General features: G+C 41.5%; 3 protein-coding genes across 10 annotated transcripts in view; 2 read left to right on the top strand and 1 right to left on the bottom strand.

Annotated features, from left to right (window-relative positions):
- MRPL48 (mitochondrial ribosomal protein L48) overlaps nt 1–2,256 on the top strand; it is a 54,430-nt gene extending 52,174 nt beyond the window's left edge. For 2 of the 3 annotated variants that reach the window (XM_002915316.4, XM_034666359.1), the window contains exons 7-8: nt 871–960; nt 1,945–2,256. In XM_002915316.4, the coding sequence (XP_002915362.1) occupies nt 871–960; nt 1,945–2,019 (165 nt within the window). In that variant the 3' untranslated portion in view covers nt 2,020–2,256. The remainder of the gene's footprint in view (nt 1–870; nt 961–1,944) is intronic. The other variant, XM_034666360.1, reaches the window with a different exon arrangement.
- Nucleotides 2,257–12,254: 9,998 nt separating this feature from the next.
- LOC100474111 (cytochrome c oxidase assembly factor 4 homolog, mitochondrial) lies at nt 12,255–14,915 on the bottom strand. Of its 3 annotated transcripts, none has more exons than XM_002915315.4 (2): nt 14,785–14,915; nt 12,255–12,917 (listed from the first exon to the last, which is right to left on the bottom strand). In XM_002915315.4, exon 2 carries the CDS (start codon nt 12,903–12,905, stop codon nt 12,651–12,653), a length of 255 nt encoding a protein of 84 aa, XP_002915361.1. In that variant the 5' UTR covers nt 12,906–12,917; nt 14,785–14,915; the 3' UTR covers nt 12,255–12,650. The 3 variants fall into 3 exon arrangements, with proteins under 3 accessions (XP_002915361.1, XP_034522249.1, XP_011218161.1); XM_034666358.1 differs by having other exon boundaries at nt 14,756–14,888; XM_011219859.3 differs by lacking the exon at nt 14,785–14,915 and adding an exon at nt 14,595–14,733.
- Nucleotides 14,916–15,012: 97 nt separating this feature from the next.
- The window catches only part of PAAF1 (proteasomal ATPase associated factor 1), a 39,973-nt gene continuing 32,996 nt past the window's right edge, over nt 15,013–21,989 (top strand). For 2 of the 4 annotated variants that reach the window (XM_002915314.4, XM_034666352.1), the window contains exons 1-4: nt 15,013–15,095; nt 16,857–16,897; nt 17,908–18,011; nt 21,615–21,704. In XM_002915314.4, coding sequence (XP_002915360.1) covers nt 15,049–15,095; nt 16,857–16,897; nt 17,908–18,011; nt 21,615–21,704 — 282 coding nt within the window. In that variant the 5' untranslated portion in view covers nt 15,013–15,048. Of the gene's footprint in view, nt 15,129–16,856; nt 16,898–17,907; nt 18,012–21,614; nt 21,705–21,989 lie in introns of all 4 variants that reach the window. The other 2 variants (XM_011219855.3, XM_034666354.1) reach the window with 2 other exon arrangements.

The raw sequence follows: 21,989 nt of genomic DNA, 5'->3' as shown, positions 1-21,989 counted from the left end.
CCCTTAGATTATGACCTGAGCTGAAGGCAGACTCTTAACCCACTGAGCCACTCAGGCACCTTGGAGCGGGAAACCTACTTTAAATAAATAAACAAACAAACGAAATCTATTTTTAAAAATATTATCAGAAATAAATTATTTGAAAAAAAGAAATTAATTATTTGAGATATAGCTCTTAAAGATCTAACTTGCCATTGAGGCCCATAGGACAAAGTTTGGGCTCTTTAGTGCCTAAATACCTTTCTGATTGTCTTCCTGCTTTTCCTTTTTATACCCCATTCATTGCAGCCACACATGGAACTAGTTTTAATTCCTAGTGTGGTGCTATGCATCCACATTTTACTGAATATTGTTTCCTCTGCCTTGAAAACCCTCCATACTACTACTGAATTCTCCCAGTTTACTCCTGTTTTTCTTCAAGACTCCACCTAGAAGTTACCTTTTTTGGAGGCTGTCTTTGACCCCCCCCCCCCAGGTAGCGATTTCTCTCGTGGGTTCCTGCAGAGCCCCCTGCATGCCCTCTTCTACCACACATCTGATTCACCTCTGGATTCTCCACACAGGGTCTGACACCAGTCAGGTCTATGTGGGTAAATCCGAGTTGAATCAGAAAGTCATCCTGGACTTGATAACCTCTTGGTCCAGTTATGACATCCATTGTCTACAGGGGCAGATATTGGCCACGACTATGTCGGCATGCAGGCACCTTGACTGATGGCAAGAGGAATCCTGTAGAGGCTGGGCCCTGAAGCCAGCTCTGTACGTTAGGCCCTATAGCTCTGCTGAAGCTGACATTTGAGCCCATGCCAGGTCTGCCCAGTCACCTGGTTTTCAGTACCCTCTCTCAGAGCATCTTCTTCCCTTTTGCAGATCAGCGGTTTGAGTGCTACATTTGCAGAGATATTCTTGGAAATAATCCAAAGCAATCTTCCCGAAGGAGTCAGATTGTCAGTGAAGGAGGTAGGTGCTAGTTTGAGAAGAGGCCCCCTGGTGGCCCACCGGTGCTCAAAATATGGATAAGAGCATCTGGCTTTAGAAACAAGACAGAAATGTGGGTAATAAACAGGAAAGCTGTGCAGACCGGTATTACGGTGATCATTTTCCTGGCCCTTCCAGTGCATCAGGGCTGATGCCATATGGACCACAGGAGCTGAACTCCATCACAGTATCCTGATGTTAGGGGTGAGCTCTTAATTGTGTATAGAAAGAACATGATTTAAGATTATATACAGTATAATTAATCAGAACACAAATACGGAAATGTACTTTAAAGAGGAGTTTCCCGGATTTTCAAGGCTTGACTGTAGCCTGACTGAGAAAAGAATGCCAATCAGAAGGAAGTTTGGCATAGAAAACTTGGAAAACATTAAGAACCTCAGCCTAAATACTGAGTATTTGGGTCCATTTGCTTAGGTAAGCCTTGTTATGACAGATCCATCCGGTCGTTTTAGACTGATGCCATTTGTTTCATCCGGCTCTCCTTGTTCTGAGCCCACGCTTATTAATCCTCTTCTTGTTATTTGGGTTTCACATGGATCTGTATACAGGAGAAAATGTGCTGGTCATGCTGACTTAAATATTCCAGTCCCTGGTTCTGTTATTTCCGATTGCAGACAGAAAATTTGGGCATTCTCTCTCTTTAAGTGCTTCTAATGAGATACTCATAGCATTTGACATTCGTTCTTTATATGTTCACCTTCTCTCACCAGACTCTAAATTCACTTAAGGCAGGGAGGAAGCCCGATTCAGAATCCTTGGTACCTAATACAAGTCTGGTGTATAGTAGATACTCAATAGAAGTCAAATCTGAATCATTCTCTGCAGAGCTGGCTGGATTTTATTTATTTGTTTATTTATTTAAAATATTTTTTTTTATGCTGTGTATGTTTGAGTAACTGAAAGCTCTGCAGTAATTCCCCCTTACTTTCTTTTTCTTCTCCCCAGCACACTGAAGAAGACTTCAAGGGAAGGTTCAAAGCTCGGCCAGAACTGGAAGAACTGTTGGCCAAGTTGAACTAGCTCATTGCAGACCCTTTCATGTCAGGATGGGTGATAATTGAGTGCCAAGTGGAAGATCTTCTTGGGTGGTCAAAGTTAAGCAGAAGACCCTGATCCTATTTAGATATCATAACTACCCATCCCCATTAGCCAGGAATGCCTCCTCTCTTGTATGGAGGAGTGCTTGCCAATTGTTACCACTTTCCTTCGAGCCAACCTAACACATCCTCCATCTAATAAAAATCTGCAGCTGGTGGGCATGTGTGTGTATGTGAGAAGTCAGTCCAGCCTGTGGGAGGTCTTTTATTTTATTTTAAGATTTTATTTTTGAGTAATCTCTACATCCATTGTGTGGCTTGAACTCACAACCCCAAGATCAAGAGTCATATTTCACCAGCTGAGCCAGCCATGCGCCCCTGTGGAGTATCTTTAAGGGATTATATTTTCTCTTTAGCACAGAAGCATGTTTCCCTTCAGTATTTCCCCAATTAGAGTGATCCCATCCTTTCAAGCAATCTGGCATTGAATCTTTTGGTCAAACAGAGGATCATAACATAAGTAAACCCCCTCTGGATAGAAGGCATAGGGATGGAGATTTTGGCTTTGTATATGAAAAAAACTCCAGATAGATTCAGTGTCTGTCCATAGTGAAAAAATATTGCTTTGTGGGTAGTGAGTGACTCGTCATATTGAGGCAGATGTTACATAACTGGCAATTAGGGTTACCCGGAATGAGTTTAAGCAAAGAATTAAGGTTGATCTTGGTCAGAGGTCAGAAAACTCCTGCTTGTGAGCCAAGTCCCACTGACTGCCTGCTTGTTTTTTTTTTAAAGTAATGTACTGGGATAAAATTCACAAACTACAAAATTAACCATTTTATTTTTTTTAATTTTTTTTTATTTTAAAGATTTTTATTTATTTATTTGACAGAGATAGAGACAGCCAGCGAGAGAGGGAACACAAGCAGGGGGAGTGGGAGAGGAAGAAGCAGGCTCATAGCAGAGGAGCCCGATGTGGGGCTCGATTCCATAACGCCGGGATCACACCCTGAGCCGAAGGCAGACGCTTAACCGCTGTGCCACCCAGGCGCCCCCAAAATTACCCATTTTAAAGCAGACAATTCAGTGGTATTTAATACATTCGCAATGTTACACAACCATCACCTATATTTAGTTCTAAGACCCCATTGCCTGTTTATTGGAATGGAGCCATGGTTGTTCATTTACATATGGTCTGTGGCTGTTTTCGCACTGGCGGAGTAGTTGTGACACAGACTGTAAAACCAAAACATTCGTTATGCATCCTTTATAAAAATAGTTTGTCAAACCCTGATCTAAGTTACTGGTTCTCAGCTTAAGTGTGCATCAGAATCACCTGGGGGGGCTTTTTAAACACAAATTGTTGGACTCTGCCCCCATTTTTTCTGATTTAGTAGATCTTGAATGAGGGCCTAGAATTTGCGTTTCTTACACGTTCCCAGGTGATGCTGATACTCATGCGACTGGTCCAGGGTTACCTCTTTGAGAACCACTAGTCTAAGGGACCACTCATGTTTTTCCTATTTTGAGCATTGGTGAGTTCATACTTTTGCACGTAATAGTGATCATTTATTGAGCAAGACCCTGTGCAAGGTACTACGTGAGCTCTAATCTTTACACCAGTCTTTTAGGGTGTATATATGAGTGTGCCTGTGGATGGGTATCTGTGTGTGTGAAAAGGTTATGTGTGAGTGTGTTATCTGAGTATGTATCTCACATTTACTGAGCCTTCATTATGCTATGTACTTTCTAAAAATTATCCTTGAGGTTGATGGTATTATCCCAGTTTTATGATGGAAAAACTGAGGTTTGGAGAGATAAAATGACTTCCTTCCCCTGAACGGTCACATAACTAGTAAGTGGCAGATCTTTCTCTCCCATACTCCACTGCTGCTATGGGGTATCCCTACATAGAGGTCTGTGGGAACCCAGAGCATTTTTAGCATTGTATGTGCTTTTCTAAAACTCAACAGTTTCAGTCCCGAAGTTATTTTGGTTTCTTTGCCTCAGTCTCTAAAGGCAACAAGAAATCAGATTTCCTTCTAAGGTGTAACACTAAGGGAGAGCTGTCAAGATAGCAGGAACCTTCAATTAAAATACTTCTCTCAATTGACACTGAAGGTTCAGCAGGCCACTACTTGCAAGTGAAGTCCAATGGGAGCATGGGCAGAATTTTTCAGGTGAGGACTGGTATTTTGGTTGTAGAATTACTCGTTGCTGAGTCTCCTTTGGGGAAGATAAAAGAGATGTTGCTAATGGATGTGTGTAATTTTGGGGGATATATAGTGACAGATAGATAAAGATGAATAAACAGATGTTTACAAATACATATACATGGCCCCCATACCATATGGACTCTATTTAGGAACTGGGAGAATAATATTCTTTTCATTTCTCACTTCTCCTTGTTAGTGATTTGTGGAAGTAGGACACAGGATTTCATAAATTGACAAGACACTAGAGCTGAAGAACATTAAGCCAGCCTAACCCTCTCTTTTAGCAAGTATAGGTTAAGGGCCCAGGAAAGGGAGTGCTTTTACCCAAGGTCACGGCACACCTCATTGGCACAGCTGGGAGCAGGATTCAGATCTCTTGATTCCCAGTCCATCCCTTTCCATTACATCACTGTGGGATGAGTCAGGTTTAGCTCTTAAATAGGAGGCAGCTGTGTTCTGTCACCTTGGAGCTCTTGTGTCACTGACCTAGTTGATGATTTATCCTCTTGCCAGAGTCAAAGAGCTTTTGTTACTCCCTAGTCTGCCCTGAGATAAATGGAAATTGCCTCTAATGCTGTATCCTGGCAAGAAGGATGGGAGATATTCTGATTGCTAGAACCTCAGAGTTACAAAACAATTATGAGCTTCATCTGACTCTCTAGAGTGAGGTCCAGAAGGAAATGGACTTTCCTAGAATCATATGGCAGTGAAATCAAATGGAGTGCAAGTCTTCTTGCACAAAGTTGAAAATAACTTTCCCACCCTTCCTGAGACAACTTACTGTAAAGAGTCAGACAAAACTGGGGTATTCCTAGTTTCTACACTTACTGGTCTTAAGGCCTCAGGTGAGTTATTTTAACCTCATAAACCTCAGTTTTCTGATCTGTAAAATGGGAATAATCCCTTTTTAGGAATTTGAGATGGAGATAATGTATATAAATGGGCTCGCCAGTGTTCAGTGAATGTTGGATTACCTTCCCTTCTAAACTTCTTCAGCATACTTCTTAAAAAGTTTTTTTTAATTGAGATATAATTTATATTTATAGTGAAACAATAGATCTTAAGTGTGTATTTGATCAATTTTAAAAATGCTCAGGGTGCCTGGGTGGCTCAGTCAGTTAAATGTCCAACTCTTTTTTTTTTTTTTTTAAGATTGTATTTATTTGACAGAGAGTACAAACCAGGGGAGCTGTAGGCAGAGGGAAAGGGAGAAGCAGGCTCCCTGCCAAGCAGGGAGCCCGATATGGGGCTCAGTGTGGGGCTTGATCCCACGACCCTGGGATCATGACCTTAGCTGAAGGCAGACACTTAACCCACTGAGCCATCAAGGCACCCCAAGTGTCCAAACTCTTGATTTCTGCTCAGGTCATGATCTCAGGTCTTGGGATTGAGCCCCGCATCAGGCTCTGCACTCAGCCCAGGTCTGCTTGTCCCTCTCCCTCTGCTTCCCACCCCCACACCTTTAGATAAATAAATAAATAAATAAATAAATAAATAAATAAATAAATAAAATCTTTAAAAAAGTGCAGTCACCCATGAAACCTATACTTTTTTTTTTTAAAGATTTTATTTTTTTTATTTATTTGACAGAGATAGAGACAGCCAGCGAGAGAGGGAACACAAGCAGGGGGAGTGGGAGAGGAAGAAGCACGCTCATAGCAGAGGAGCCCGATGTGGGGCTCGATCCCGTAACGCCAGGATCACGCCCTGAGCCGAAGGCAGTGAGCCAAAGGCAGACGCTTAACCGCTGTGCCACCCAGGCGCCCCATGAAACCTATACTTCTATCAATATAATACTTCCATAACCCCAGAAAGTTCCTTTACATTCTTTCAGTCATTCTTCTTCAGAAGCAACCATTTTTTTTTTCAAAGATTATTTATTTATTTGACAGAGAGAGAGACAGCCAGCAAGGGAGGGAACACAGGCAGGGGGAGTGGGAGAGGAAGAAGCAGGCTCTCAGCGAAGGAGCGCGATGTGGGGCTCCATCCCAGGACTCTGGGATCACACCCTGAGCCTAAGGCAGATGCTCAATGACTGAGCCACCCAGGCACCCCTAGAAGCAACCATTAATCTCATTTCTAGTGCCACAGATTAGTTTTGCCCTCCTAGTACTGCATATAAATACCATACGATATATACCCTTTTGTGTCTGACTTCATTTACCCTGTTTTACCCATGTTGTTGTGCCTGTCAGTAGTTCATTCCTTCAGCGTAAGTAGTTTTGAATGTTCCCGTTACGGTTAAACTGTGCCTAGAATCGCTGTGATAACACGAGGGGTAGGCAGGAGAGACGAGAGCGAAGGTCAGTGGATTGGGATTCAGAACAGCTGGGTGCTAGTTTTGGCTCCATCAACGCACAACCTTTGGGATAAATTATGTTTTGGTCTTCATTTTACAGATGAGATCATTGGCCTAGGAGGGAAACAGACCTTTCCAAGGTTAGCCGGTGACAGCCAGGGATTGCTCCAGTTCACTCAGTTCCTGGGTTAGTGCACGTTACTGAGATTTTGAGGAATGACTTTATGTAGATCAGTAACTTCCAAGAAGACTGAATGTCTGGGTTGAATGGATAGTCTTCCTAGTTAAGGCCAACAGATTCCTTGGCTTCATGTTTTAGTTCCCCTCCTCTGGCTAAGGATGCCTTGTTCTGCCACCTTCTGTGGTAGAAATTGGAAATTTCTGGAACTTGCCAGCAGTGGACTCTGAAAGGGTAAGTTTTAGCTGCAAAGGAAGAAATGAAATCTGGACATTTTGGCCACTGAGACACTGTAGCAATGCCCTGAGACCCGTTTCTAGGGTGTAAACTGTACTTACGGAAGGAAAGCTCTCTGAGCATGCATTGGGTGTGTCTAGAACTAGACCTGCTGGAAAGGCACTGCAGACAGAGGTGGCCAATGTGTCTTGTGCTGGTTTAATCTGTACTTTGTAATCTCTTTGTGCCATTTTTGTCTTCAAAAGTGTGATCTCCCTGGAGAATCTGAAATGATTCATTTGGTTCTTATAAATCCCCCTGGAATAACTTTCATTCCCAGTCATTTCAGGTTTAGCTCACCATTTAGACAGAATGCCCAGGCTCTGAAAGATGCCCAAGGTCCAAAGAATGAAAACTCTTCAGAAGATAGCTGCTAAAGAAGTAAAGAATCCCTCCCATTTCTGCCTGCGTTAAGTCTCTGCTGGAGCAGAGTAGGAAGCCCTATCATTCTATACAGTGGAAAGTATACTGGCTCCATCCTGGACTGGCTCCGGTTCTCTTGGATTTCTAGTCAGCAGCCCGAGGACTTAGCCTGGCAACTTTACCTGAGGGAGGGAGAGTGGAAGGCGTCTCTTATTACTCATCTAGTAAAACACATTACCGTGCAACTTTGTACTGAGCACAGGCCAAGTCCCCAGCCAAGGACCTTGCAGGGAAGGGCCAACTCAGGAGCCACAGGAGGCACCCAGCCAAGAGGTCTCTCCACTCATCCCTGGCACCAAGCCTCTGTACAGAGGTAGGTATAGATTGTTCCAGACAAGCATGGACCACCTTAAATTACAGCTCCGTGGCTGTGGGCTCCAGAGCTGAGAGACTAAAAAACGTGCCAATCTAGAACACTGTGGGCAATGTGCACTGGTTAACCTCCTTTTTGTAAAACACTAAAAAAACCAACCAACCAAACAAACCCGTAATATTTACATAGTAAATGTAGTTACTTACTATTTGTTAAGCATCATACTAGGCAGTGGAAGATTACGAGAGCACAGAACAGAGAACAGCATAGACTTCAGAATAAGACACACTTGCAAGTCTAACCCCCAATCTAACCTCTATTTCCTCCTCTGTAAAGGGGAGTTAATGGAGTTAATGAGAAAACGTAACTCAGAAGAGTGCCTAGCACACAATAATAACCACATTAATAGGCAACATTTAGTGAATGCTTACTATGTACCAGACACTGTTTCTAAGCTCTTTACCAAGGTTAATTCAACAAGTCTATGAGGAAGGTCTACATTTATTAGTTTTAAGGCCTATGAGAAAGGATTTATATGCATTTTTACAGAAGAAAAAACAGATCCTGAGATGTTAAGTAATTTGCCCCAAACCAAACAGCTAGTAAGTGGCATAGTGGGATTTGAAAGCAGTACGTCAGAGATTGAGAGCAAACTTTGGAACCAGCCTGAGTTAAATGCTTCATAGATATTGTATAACAATATTTATTATATACATACATTATATATAAATATTGTAATAGTTGTAATAGTTCAGGAATGCTAATAATCTTTATTATTTGCTATTTATGTATTATCCCTCATTTAATTCTCTATGCCAAAAAAAATAGTCAATTCTTTATGCCTATTAAATAGGAATTATCCCCATTTACTTGAGGAAACAGGTTTGAGTGGCAACAGAGCCCTCTTTGCCCAAATGCATTCTGTGACCCATGCAGTGCTAGCTCCCTGTTAGAGGTTTGAAGTAGAGTCCTACAAAGTTTGCACTTAGCTAATTTGGAAGCTATTCCTCCTGCTGGGAAGGTCCTTCTGTCCTTCCTCTCTGCAAGAATCCCTCGATCCCATAACGCCGGGATCACGCCCTGAGCCAAAGGCAGACGCTTAACCGCTGTGCCACCCAGGCGCCCCTATTATTTCTATTTTAATTACACAAACCAATGCATAGATACATTCCTGTTGTAAAAGATTTGAATATATAAGCAAATATAGTCCTTATTGATGGAGTTTTATATTGTGACCATTTATTCTCTGTATAAACAATGTTGCAGTGAACATAATAGTATATACATCTTATAAAAATATATTCAGGAGGGCTCCTAAAAGAATTGCTGTTGAAATATATATTTTTAATTTTTTAAGTTTTTATTTTAAGTAATTGCTAAACCCAATGTGGGGCTCAAACTCATGACCCCGAGATCAAGAGTTGCATACTCTTCCGACTGACCCAGCCAGTAAATATATAAATATTTAAAATAGTTGTAGATCCTGGGGCACCTGGATGGCTCAGTTAGTTAAGTGACCGACTCATGATTTCAGCTCAGGTCATAAGATCAAACCCCACATGGGGCTCCACGCCGAGCAGAGTCTGCTTCTCTCCTACTCCCTCTCCCCTTCCCCCCATGCATGTGTGCACATTCCCTCTTTCAAATAAACAAATCTTTAAAAAAAAAGACAAAATATTTATAGATCCCATCAAATTGTCTTCCAATAGCTTTATTAATTTATTATCCCTTCAATAGTATGATTGTGCCTGTTCTTCATCCCCACCAATATTAGTTGTTATAAATACTTTTGATTTTTGTCAATAGAAATAGCTAATACTACTTTAACTTTGTTCAGGTTTTTTTTTTTTTTTAAAGATTTTATTATTTATTTATTCGACAGAGATAGCGACAGCCAGCAAGAGAGGGAACACAAGCAGGGGGAGTGGGAGAGGAAGAAGCAGGCTCATAGTGGAGGAGCCTGATGTGGGGCTCGATCCCATAACGCTGGGATCATGCCCTGAGCTGAAGGCAGATGCTTAACCGCTGTGCCACCCAGGCTCCCCTACTTTGTTCAGTTTTCAGTTGGGCTGTTTGCTTCTTACTGACTTCTAGGTACTGTCCTTTTTTTTTTTTTTTTTTTGAGATAGATGAGAGAGAGCAAGCTGGGGAGAGGCAGAGGAGAGAGAGAATCTTAAGCAGGCTCCACGCCCAGCGTGAGATCATGACCTGAGCTAAAATCAAGAGTTGGATGCTTAACTGACTGAGCCACCCAGGCGCCCCTGATTTCTACGTACTTTTTACTTGTTGTAGATGGTATTCCTTTCTGTTACACATATGTTACAAAGAGGTTATGTTTCCTTCATCATTAAAGGTTCAACTCAACTAACTCCCTTCTTTGAGATTCATTTTTTTTTTTTAAGATTTTATTATTTATTTATTCGACAGAGATAGAGACAGCCAGCGAGAGAGGGAACACAAGCAGGGGGAGTGGGAGAGGAAGAAGCAGGCTCATAGTGGAGGAGCCTGATGTGGGGCTCGATCCCATAACGCTGGGATCATGCCCTGAGCTGAAGGCAGATGCTTAACCGCTGTGCCACCCAGGCTCCCCTACTTTGTTCAGTTTTCAGTTGGGCTGTTTGCTTCTTACTGACTTCTAGGTACTGTCTTTTTTTTTTTTTTTTTTTTGAGATAGATGAGAGAGAGCAAGCTGGGGAGAGGCAGAGGAGAGAGAGAATCTTAAGCAGGCTCCACGCCCAGCGTGAGATCATGACCTGAGCTAAAATCAAGAGTTGGATGCTTAACTGACTGAGCCACCCAGGCGCCCCTGATTTCTACGTACTTTTTACTTGTTGTAGATGGTATTCCTTTCTGTTACACATATGTTACAAAGAGGTTATGTTTCCTTCATCATTAAAGGTTCAACTCAACTAACTCCCTTCTTTGAGATTCATTTTTTTTTTTAAGATTTTATTATTTATTTATTCGACAGAGATAGAGACAGCCAGCGAGAGAGGGAACACAAGCAGGGGGNAGTGGGAGAGGAAGAAGCAGGCTCACAGCAGAGGAGCCTGATGTGGGGCTCGATCCCATAACGCCGGGATCACACCCTGAGCCAAAGGCAGATGCTTAACCACTGTGCCACGCAGGTGCCCCGTTCTTTGAGATTCTTGCTGACAGCTGCAGTCCACACTGCTCTCTCTGGTGACCCACAGCACTGAGCAGACAGGGCTCCACATAGTCATCCCATTCTAATAGGATTTCTTATTCTTTAAACTGGTACTCCTCTCACCTTTTCCCCTTTTCTCTTTCTCCTCCCCAATCACCAACACAAAGACTCAAAGTAGTTTTAGGGCCTACTATACTTCAGATTTGTGCTTCTAATACATAGATGCTCAAGAAATGTTACTGATGATGATGAGAGCATATGCCCCTTTGCATTCCAGCTTCTATGGCAGGAGTTACTCTTCCAACTCCTTTCCCACTCCCAAATGCCTTACAGGGCTAGACAGAAAACAGAACGGGCAATGTAGTTCCATGGAAGAAAAATGAGAAGTGATGGCAATTGTTATTTAACTGGAGAACACAACCACCTAAAAGAGAAATTGTTACTCAGTTCCAGCAAATTGTTGTCAAGTAGTAATATAAACTCCATGATGATAGCTTCTACATTTTTTAAGAGCTGAAAAATCTGTATTTTATGTTAAACGTGACTTTTTTTTTTTACAGCATAAATGGGATTCAGCCACTTTTTTTTTTTTTAAGATTTTATTTGTTTATTTGACAGAGAGAGAGTACAAATACGCAGAGTGGCACGCAGAGGGTAAGTGAGAAAGAAGCAGGCTCCCTGCTGAGCAGAGAACCCGATATGGGGCTCGATCCCAGGACTCTGGGATCATGACCTGAACTGACCGAGCCACCCAGGCACCCTGTTAAACACACCAACACTGGGTTGTGAGCATGCTGAGGTCAGACTCTGCATCTGTCTGGCATATAAGAGGCACTCAATGTTTATTTTTCCATTTGTTTTCTTTCTTTTCTTTTCTTTTCTTCCCTTCCTTCCTTTTTTTAAAAAAAGATTTTATTTATTTATTTGACAGAGAGACAGCCAGAGAGAGCAAGGGAACACAAGCAGGGGGAGTGGGAGAGGAAGAAGCAGGCTCCCAGCGGATCATGGAGCCCGATGTTGGGCTTGATCCCAGGACGCTGGGATCACGCAATGAGCTGAAGGCAGATGCTTAATGACTGAGCCACCCAGGCGCCCCTCCCATTTGTTTTCTTCCTTCCACTAGACTGAATGAAACATCCAGATCAACTAATGAAAGATAAAGGCAGTTCAACAATGGCTAGTAATTAGTTGTTCTAATGTTGTTTTATTTCTACCCCTCAAACCAGACTAAATAACATGAAGGAAGAGATTCTATTATCCATCACATCAGATCATATTATTCATTCACACAGTACCTGGCACATGGAAAGGTCTTAGAAAAACTTGTCAGTCATGTATTGAACGACTGAATAAATGAAGACCTGATTAGGTAACCAATTTACATTTAGATTGTGAATTTATTTTTAAAATTAAACATCCATGTAATCAGTTCAGTACTTGGCACACTGACCCAAGATGTAGGACAGAAGAACATCCTTAACTCCACGCTTTGTTTTATTTGGCAAATGACAGTCAATATTTAATATTGGTGGAACATAATGGGTAAGGATGTGTGTCATCTCACCATGAAAATATCACAGCTCTTTACAGCAGTCATGTCCAAATCCATGGCTGCCTGGCTCTCAACGTCAGTCTTAGACAAAGATAATCCCAAGTTTTATATCTCTTGGCCACACTTTCGCTGTTCAGGACTTCTTCCCATGATCTCTCTGGGTGCTAGTTTCTGCAGGACCATTCTCTGGGGATAGGTGGTTTGGGGTCTCAGTGGTGGGCACTGCCTTGCTCTTTCCTCCTCTGCAACTCTTCCCGCCGCCTTGCCTGCTGTTCACTCATGCAGTCCCTGAAGGCCTGTACCTGTGGCTGACACTGTCGCCAGTCCTGGTGTTGGGCCATGCACTCCTGTACTGCATAATGGGAAGCAGCACAGCCAGAACGGGAGATCAGCTGGTCCAGCGGGTCCTCTTCCTCACCTTCCTTCTTCACCTGTCGGGCCCAGGTATGGCCTTGAGTTGACATCTTTGGGAGTCTCTAGAACATCAGTGGAGGCAAGGTTAGAGTAGGAATGTGAGTATGAGGTTCCACTATTATAAATAACACTGACCAAACTGCACTGTTATAGCCTATTTATGCATTTGTGTCCCTTGGAGACTGTAAGCTTATTTGAGAACAGATACTGGGCCTGATTCACCTTGGTGCCATCAGCACTAGGCCTGGCAAGAGAACAGATTTGCAAAATGGTTTGAACTCAATGGAATGACATAAAGTATATGAAAATGTTTAGGACAGCACTAAATAAGCTTGAATGGATTCTGCTAATGGAATTTGAATTAGGTGAAATGTCACCTTTTTGGAGCAGCTGTCTTGGATCCACCCCAAAAGAATTAATCTCTCTTCTTTTCTATTAGCCTTTAACTATGACTGGAAAAGAACACAGTTTAACACTTGTACCCTAATATGTCCAGGGTTTGACATACAGGAGAAATGGAGAGTTCAGTGTGGCTGGGCAAGAGATGGGTCTGTGAGGTGAGAGTGCTTAATGTCAGGTGGATTTGCCCAGACTGTCTTCCCAAGATCATCTGCTTCAGAGCACTTGGCAGAAAGTAGCCCACAGAAAGAACTTGAGAAAGGTTTGAAGGGAAATAACCTCAGCCTTTATACACATTTCACCATGACAGGCTTTAAAGGAACTAGCACTTTTTAATGCCTTTCCTGTGTCTCTCTGATTCATTCAACAAAGGATCATGGAGTACCTATCACGTATGAGGCACTATGCTAGAGGATACAGGAGTGACAAAGACTGATTTAGTTCCTGCTTTAATGGTGTACAGTCTAGATAATAAACAGATTACAATGCAGTGTGCACAGATATCTAAGACTGGGAACACACTGGAAGAATACCTAATCCAGACATGGCAGGAACAGGCAGGGAAAGCTTCCTGGAGGAAGTGATTTCTAAACTGAGACTTGAAGGATGAATAGGAGTTAGCCCGACATAGGGAGAAGGAATATTCCCAGTCAATGGAAGAGGAGGGTCACAGGATTTGACACAGGAAAGGAACTGAAAGTTCGGTATGACTGGAGACTAGGGTATGAAGAGAACTGAAAAACAAATGAAACTGGCGCTATGAGAAAGTAATCATAGCAAGGTCTTGTTGGCCATGTTAAGCAATGCATAAGTTGCAAGGATTTAAAGACTCCATAGCCTTACCCAAAACTCATTTGCTTTGGAGGCAGTATAACCTAAGGAAGGAAGGGGGAAATAGGCTTTTGAAAACAGACTGAGATTGGAAACCTAGTTGTCACCGACTCACTGGGTGTCCTTAAGAAAATCACTTCATAATCTCTCTTGAAAAACAGAGATAGCGTCTACCTCACAGGATTGTTGAAGGCTGAATGAGATAATGCACGTTAAGCCTGGCACGTCCGAAGTGTTCAATAAATGAGTTTTTATTACTGTACAGAAAAAGTGCCCTGGTTTCTAAGCTAAGAGATCTAGATTCGAATCCCAGCACCACGTCTTACCATACAATCTTTTTAGCTTCCTCCTTAATATTTAACTCACAGAATTAATGTAAGGATTAATATGATAATGAACGAGAAGTGCACGGGCGACGACAGGGCTCAGTTATCAGTAAATGCCACGGTACTTTTTCCCCACCACATCCCGGCTTCACTCTTCCCTGGAGTAAAAAGAGGAAGACCCACGCTTGGCGATCAGGTGGACAGATGGCCTGGACTGGGAAGGCACGGGAAAGCAGAGAAATTCAACCGTCCAAGTCACCGGCAGCGTCTCTCCCACTTTAGCGAAAGGACGCATGCGCGCACGCTGCAGCCAGCCGCAGCCCGCTGTGCCCGCTACGCCTTACCGCGCAAGGACGCGGTAAGCAGTGCTCACCGAACACGTCGGACACGAGAAAACAGACGCGCTTTCCAGCACGTCAGCGGCCGTTTTGCAGGCGTTGGAACTCTTCCGACCCGAAGGCCGAAAACCATCCTCTGGTGCGGAGCCTGAGCGCGGAAGTGGGAGGAGAGGAACCCGCCACGCGTATTCATTGGTGGCCTCTCAGTATAGATCCCGCCCCCAGTCCTTGTAGCGCCCATTTTGCGACCCACTTCCGGCAAAGAGCGGAAGAGGCGGGCAGGTGGAGGCGGGGTTAAGATGGCGGCGCCTTTGAGGATTCAGAGCGACTGGGCTCAAGCCCTGAGGTGAATGAAGGCCCAGAACCGGGACGGAGGAGGGTAACGCATGTTGTCTTTGCGTTAAGGAGAGCTGTACCCAGTCCAGGATAGGGATTACCGTCATCATTTGTTGAGGGAACACTGGATGTTGCAAACCCACATGGGCCTCTTTTTTTCATTCTCAGCACAGCTGTCCTGAGGCCAAGGTAACATGTATGTGCTGCGATTCCAGTATCAAAACTAAGATCAATGAGTTGGAGAAAGACAGGAAGATTGGGAGGCAGGAAGACTCTAGGCCGAGAAGTCATAGTCATTTAGCAAATATTTACTGATCGTCAGGTATTTGCAAAGGTCCTAGTACTCAACCACCTCCACGTTGTCTTTGAGTTTATGATGAAATCTTTGTATTTTCCTTGGACCCCTAGTGCTGTTAGACATATTGGACAATTCTATTCAGCAAACAGTGTAACACCCACTATGTCCAGGCTCTATGCGTGTGGAGTTTAGATGAGTAATCTAAATTTGAAGGGCGGCTCCTGCCTTCAAGAAGCTGACAGCTTAATTGGGGATACACAGCAGATCATTAATTTAGCCTATTTATTGATCGTATACTGTGCAAGTTATTACTCTGCACCAGGATGAGTATAGCAGTGCCATGAATGGCAACTCTTACTACTTTAATAAGGGCTTTTCAAATTGAAACCATGGTATAGACGAAAACATTGCTTTCTGCGATTAAGAAAATTACACTTTACTGTGTGAACTAAAATAAGATACACATTACTTACTACCACACAGAATGTGTGATAAGTAATAAAGGAAGAACACTGACGTTTACTGAGGGCCACCAAGTGCCTAGGAGAGAATGCAGGAGAGGAATCAGAGGAAGTAACTTGTCCAAGATTTTGCAGCCAATAAGTGATAGAGTGTTACTATCAACCTAAATCTCTCTCTCTCTCTCTCCCTTTTGTTAAAGATTTTATTTATTTATTTGAGAGAGAGAGAACATGAGCAGGGGGAGAGGGAGAGGGAGAAGCAGACACCCCACTGAGCAGGGAGCCCGATGCGGGGATCGATCCCAAGACCCCGGCATCATGACCTGAGCTGAAGGCAGACGCTTGACTGACTGAGCCACCCAGGTGCCCCTAAATCTTTCTGTCTTAAAAGTGTAGGTCTTTTTCACTATACCCTAAAAATGTTAGAGTGATGAAATAAGGATTTGGTTGATTGGGGAGGTGCATTCTAAAACATGTAAAAAGCCAGTGTGAGCTGGTAGAATGCAGACATTGTGTACTAGTCCCATGTTTCAGTTCCTGCTTTCCAAATAGCTAGGTGACCTTGGGCAGGTCACTTTTCTCTGAGCTTCAGTTTTATCTTTAACATGGGGATAATAAAAGGCATTTTGTTAAATTGTGAAGATTAATGATATTGTTTTCAAAGTGTCTAGCACAGGGCTTGGCTTACAATAATCCTAATAAATATCTAAATATAAAGTATTCGTGATTTTTCAAAGCTGTGTAGCTTATAAATGAATCGTGAACTCTCTATTGTTGAAATAGTTGAATTTTCATTTGACCAATAGACATGTATGCATTAAACACTTAATCCATGAATATTTCTTTAATAAATAAAGCTTGTCTTACAATAATCTATGCCTGGATGAGATATTAGACTAGATCATACCTAAGTACTGTCCAAACTGAAAATTATATGATCTTCTTTCTCTCTTGTACCAGTGGCATCCTTTTCAACATTGAATGAGCCTAATTAGTCTTTTGTCTCTCTTAGGAAGGATGAAGGGGAAGCCTGGCTGAGTTGTCATCCCCCAGGTAATAGCCATATGCCCAAATTGATATGCCTTCCTTTTAGAGATAGGGGATTTACTACTCATAGAAGAGAGCTTCATACTTTCTCTTGGCTCGAACTCCTTGCACAATGTTCGTAGTCTTCAAATGTTTTTGACCTGTTTATGTGTAGGATATCTTATTTAGCTTCTATCACTGCAAAAGCAGTGTTCTCCTTAAGCATATTTTCTAGATTATCGAAGCTTAACTCTTTGCTGTGTATTATGTGTATATACCGTGGATAAATGCATACATGCATGTCGATCTTCATTTTTCATCCTGTAGGAATTCCATTTCACAGTCAGTAAAACTGAGTTTGAGATCACTTTTTTTTTTTAAAGATTTATTTATTTATTTTAGAGAGTGTGGGGGCAGGAGCAGAGGGAAATGGAGAGAAACTCAAGCAGACTGCTCTGAGTACGGAGCACGATGTGGGGCTCGATCTCATGACTCTGAGATCACGACCTGAGCCAAAATCAAGAGTCGGGCGCTTAACTGACTGCGCCACCCATGCACCCCTCTAGTAGCTTTCTCACAAATGCTATAACTTTAAATCTTTGTACCTAGTTTTTAGCTCTTGAGCATATTCCCTCCCAAATTACATTCACCCAGGGTAGGGCTTTTTCCACTTCACCTTACTTTACACAAGTACCTTCTTTTCTTTCATGAACCAATTTCCTACCATCTATACCATCTCATCTTGAATTGAGTCTTCAAGTAGAACAATGTTAAATTCTTACTATTTTCTTTTTTTTTTTTTTAACATTTTATTTATTTATTTGACAGAGATAGAGACAGCCAGCGAGAGAGGGAACACAAGCAGGGGGAGTGGGAGAGGAAGAAGCAGGCCCACAGCAGAGGAGCCCGATGTGGGGCTCGATCCCATAATGCCGGGATCACGCCCTGAGCCGAAGGCAGACGCTTAACCGCTGTGCCATCCAGGCGCCCCAAATTCTTACTATTTTCTTGAGACATGCTTCTTTTGTGCTTTGTAGGGAAACCAACTTTGTATGGCAGCCTAACTTGTCAAGGAATTGGCCAGGATGGCATTCCAGAAGTTACAGCTTCAGAAGGATTTATTGTGAATGAGATAAACAAGGTAGGTTTTTATGTCTTCTAAATGACACTGGGTCCAAAACTGGGGTAGTACCCATATATCTACTTTAAATATTTATACTATTATTTGTATATCTGTGTCATCTTTTTTTTATTTGTATAGTAATCACAATTTTTACTGCCTTTGGATGTCGAGAGTTTTTTTTTCTTTTGTAGTTACATATACTTTGAGATACTTTTAGTTGCATATACTTGTTTTTCCCTTATATCAGTGCTGTCCAATAGATAAATAAAGTAAGCCACATATGTAACTTAAAATTTTCGAAGAGCCACATAAAAAAGGTTAATAAGAAACAGGTGAAATTAATTTTAATAGTATTTTTTAATCCAATAAATCCAAAATATTATTTCAACTTGTAATTAATATTAAAAATTATTAGTGAGATATGGTACATTCCTTTTTTCTTATTGAGTTTTTGAGATCCTGTCTATATTTTACATTTACCACACATCTCAATTCAGACTCTAATATTTTACCGAAAATATTTGATAAATGTATTTAGGTTGTATAAATTTACGGTTGAGAACCTAGATTTACGTAACAAAGTAGTTCCAAATATACTTTAAAAGTTTTCCAAAAACGGAGGGAAGTATCCGTTTTTAAATTAAGCTTTAAATAAAATAAAAAATGCAGTTCTTCGTAGGCACTGGCTGTATTTCAAATGCTCAATAACCTCATGTGGCCAGTATTTACCATATTGGACAGCACAGCCTTTATAATGTATCTGGCTAGGCCTTGATGAAGACCTACATTAATAGTACTTAATAGTTTTTCTCATTGGTCTTTGAGGTGAGTGGATAGCCAAACTAAGTATTGCAGAACCCATGACCTGATTTTCCTTGCTCATTCTGCAGTCAGTATGCTCTGTGTGATTAAATTTGTTTTAGTTTCAGGTGTACTGATAAGAATAGATGATACTTTGTTTTTTACATAAGACTTTAAATGTTCATTTATTTCCCTCTGTGCAAGGTAATAGCCTATATGTTATTATATATATTTTGCATTTGTTTTTCATAAACAGCTATGGTATAATAGAAACTGTCAGAAGAGCTGAGTTCAAGTTTTAGTTAACTCTGACACTTAGTAGTAATATGATTTTTTAAAAAAGATTTTATTTATTTATTTGAGAGAGAGAGAGAGAGAGAGAGAGCATGCACATGGTGGGGTGGGTCAGAGGGAGAAGCAGACTCCCCACTGAGCAGGGAGCCTGATGCGGGACTTGATCCCGGGGCTCCAGGATTGTGACCTGAGCCGAAGGCAGTCACTTAACCAACTGAGCCACTCAGGTGCCCCAAGTAATATGATTTTGGACAAATAACTTAGTTCTCTGAACCTCAGTTTCCTCATCTATAAAATGGAGATGATATTCTACCTATAGACTGATTAACAGGGGGTGAGACTGCGTATGTGGAAATTAAAATCTTACAAGTGAGTTGTTGTTCATCATAACAATCCTGTGGGGTTGGCGTTTTAAATTTCCATTTTGCACATAAGCAAACAGACTCAGAGAGGTTAATTAACCCTAGTAATCAAAGCTGGTTAGACTGTGTGCCAGAATTGAAACCACTTCTATACACTTCCAAGTAGGAACGCTACCTTGCAAGCCTACATTTTTCCCAGGTGTTTTGCCAGTATCCGTCTATGCTGACTTCCTTTCTTCCCTTCATACTTAGGCCCTAATACAGTCCTTATCTCTTAACATTGCTGATTTCTGCCTTTTACCTGCTGAGTCAGACAATAAGTGCTTATGGTTGAGCAATCATTTGTTTCCTAATTGCCACGAGTCACTTTGCTATTTGATGTTGCTGCATTGTTCTGTTGAACAGTAGATTATACTTAAATACCTAATCCTGGAGGATAAAAAAGTTTGACTTTGAATTTTATCTTTGTGTGGAATGCCCACACTCCTCCTCCGACCCCCACCCACGCCCTGAATTTTATGTTTTGATATCTCCTGCAGCTTTTCATTAAAATATTTTCATTAACAGTGTGACCGCTGATGTTGGAATGTAGTTCAACATTTCTGTTCCTTCATAATTTGTTTATAGATTAAAGGTTGATTTGCTCAATTGATAAGCAGGAGAAAACTACTAATTCTTGAAATCTTTTACATAATTAGTCCCAAGGAAATGAAGTCTTCCGAGAACAAACTCAATTTTTACAGATGCCTGAACACTTAAGTTCTTAGAGTTCCTTGAATCCTTGCTGGTAGGAATATTTAAGCCAGGACAGTTTAGGTGACACTTTAGTTCTGGGTATAGGAGGCAATTCCAAATCCAGGTCAACTCTCTTGCAGCTGTATGGGCTTTCTCATGGGGTTAGAAGCAAAAACTCATTTAATGAAAAGCCTGCAGGCAGCCACATATGGATATGCTGGCTAAGAAAGTGCTGTTTATAAAGACAGATATTCTAAATGTCTTTTTAAAGGAGTAGAGGACTTTAATAAGAGCATTTTGATTTTTAGTGATGAGAATGTTATTACTTTGAAATTGTTATTTCTAAAGAACTGTGAGGACCTGTGTTTGCTGTGTATATCGATTAGTCTTAGAAAGAGGTTTAGAAAATCTTGACTTTTGAAGACATTTTCATTGTTCAGCAGAATTTCCAGAAATTTTGAAGTACTGCCGCAGAAGAGGTAACAGGTTAGGGGCCGTTTGGTGATCGTAGCTCCTCAGCTCCCTGTAGGAGATACACACTTAGGTGGTGGTGTTGGTATTCAGCCAGTTAGATTAGAGGACTTTCATATTGCAAGAATCCCTGAAGGGTTTACCAAGCCTTTTATGCCTCTATACATGCTACCTTGAAACACCAACATACTTAATCTTACATGGTTTCAAAGGCTGCCTTGTGCAAGTCATGTCACCTGAACCTGACATCTTTTTCTAGGTATAATTTGAACGTCCCCATTCAACTATGTCACCAGTGTTTCTTGCTACAGTGGTTGAAAGCTATGTTTTAATGACTAGCAAAACACGTGGGGAATTAATACAGCTGTGGGGTGAAGAGCAGCCGCCTATGAACATGGATGGTCAGTTTAAGTCCTAGGTAGGCATGGGCACTGCAAGCCTGACCAGGGCCTACAGATTGTATAAGGGTACCATAATTTACCAATTTTCTCTGGTAAGTGTAGATGTCAGTAGTCTTAACATTTTTTCTAAAAGTTCTATAGGCAGTAAGTTAACTTTTAGACTAGTCTTTTAGGTGCTAGACTTGCAGTCTGGTGCTGTTTCCATCTGTTAATCCTGTTCCTTGCCCCACTGCTAATTGAGAGTGCTGGTATTAGATTTTCTTTTAAAAATTAATGCTCTCATATTTGGCATTACTTTTGGTTTATCTTCTGTGGGAGTTTACTTTAATATAAAAAGAAAAGGGCAGCTAAGCAATACCAAATTACATTGCAGCCCTCTGCGGTAAAAGGGCTGCTGTTCTGTAGGGGAGTGGTAGTGTTGTGACCTGGCAAAGGAGGATTAGAGAGGGTACATTTAAAAAATGAGAATTTCTTATCATCCTAATATTTTCTTTAAGAGCCTTTCATTCCACTGGAGTAATTTCACTGATGAATTCCATCTTTCTCTCTCTATTTAGAAAAGCATTCATATTTCTTGTCCGAAGGAGAATGCATCCTCAAAGTTTTTGGCACCATACACTACCTTTTCCAGAATTCATTCAAAGAGTGTAAGTATTTTGATAAAACGAGGAGAGACTATAATAGCATGTTAATTTTTCATTTTATCTGCTTGAGTGCTATAAACATATTCATATAATGTGTCTTTCATTTACTCTGTATTGTTAAGGTACCATAGCTGAAGGGTGACATGTTTGAGAAAACTGGTGTTTGGATCCACATAGAATATGTATACAAATCCACTCACTGGTAATCTTGAGAGTGGAATTGTCTGAAGTTTACCTATTTGTGTTTTAGCAGAGCTGCTTCGTGGCTTTTGGATAATGATAGTAGCT

The sequence above is a fragment of the Ailuropoda melanoleuca genome, chromosome 8 (assembly GCF_002007445.2).
Source record: "Ailuropoda melanoleuca isolate Jingjing chromosome 8, ASM200744v2, whole genome shotgun sequence".
Taxonomy (NCBI): Eukaryota; Metazoa; Chordata; class Mammalia; order Carnivora; family Ursidae; genus Ailuropoda; species Ailuropoda melanoleuca.
Note: the sequence above shows the minus strand (reverse complement) of the source record. Positions and strands in the feature narration are given on the sequence as shown.

Coding starts and splice junctions, on each gene's coding strand:
- LOC100474111 (XM_002915315.4), bottom strand. CDS start 12,905: ATGTCAACTCAAGGCCATACCTGGGCCCGACAGGTGAAGAAGGAAGGT.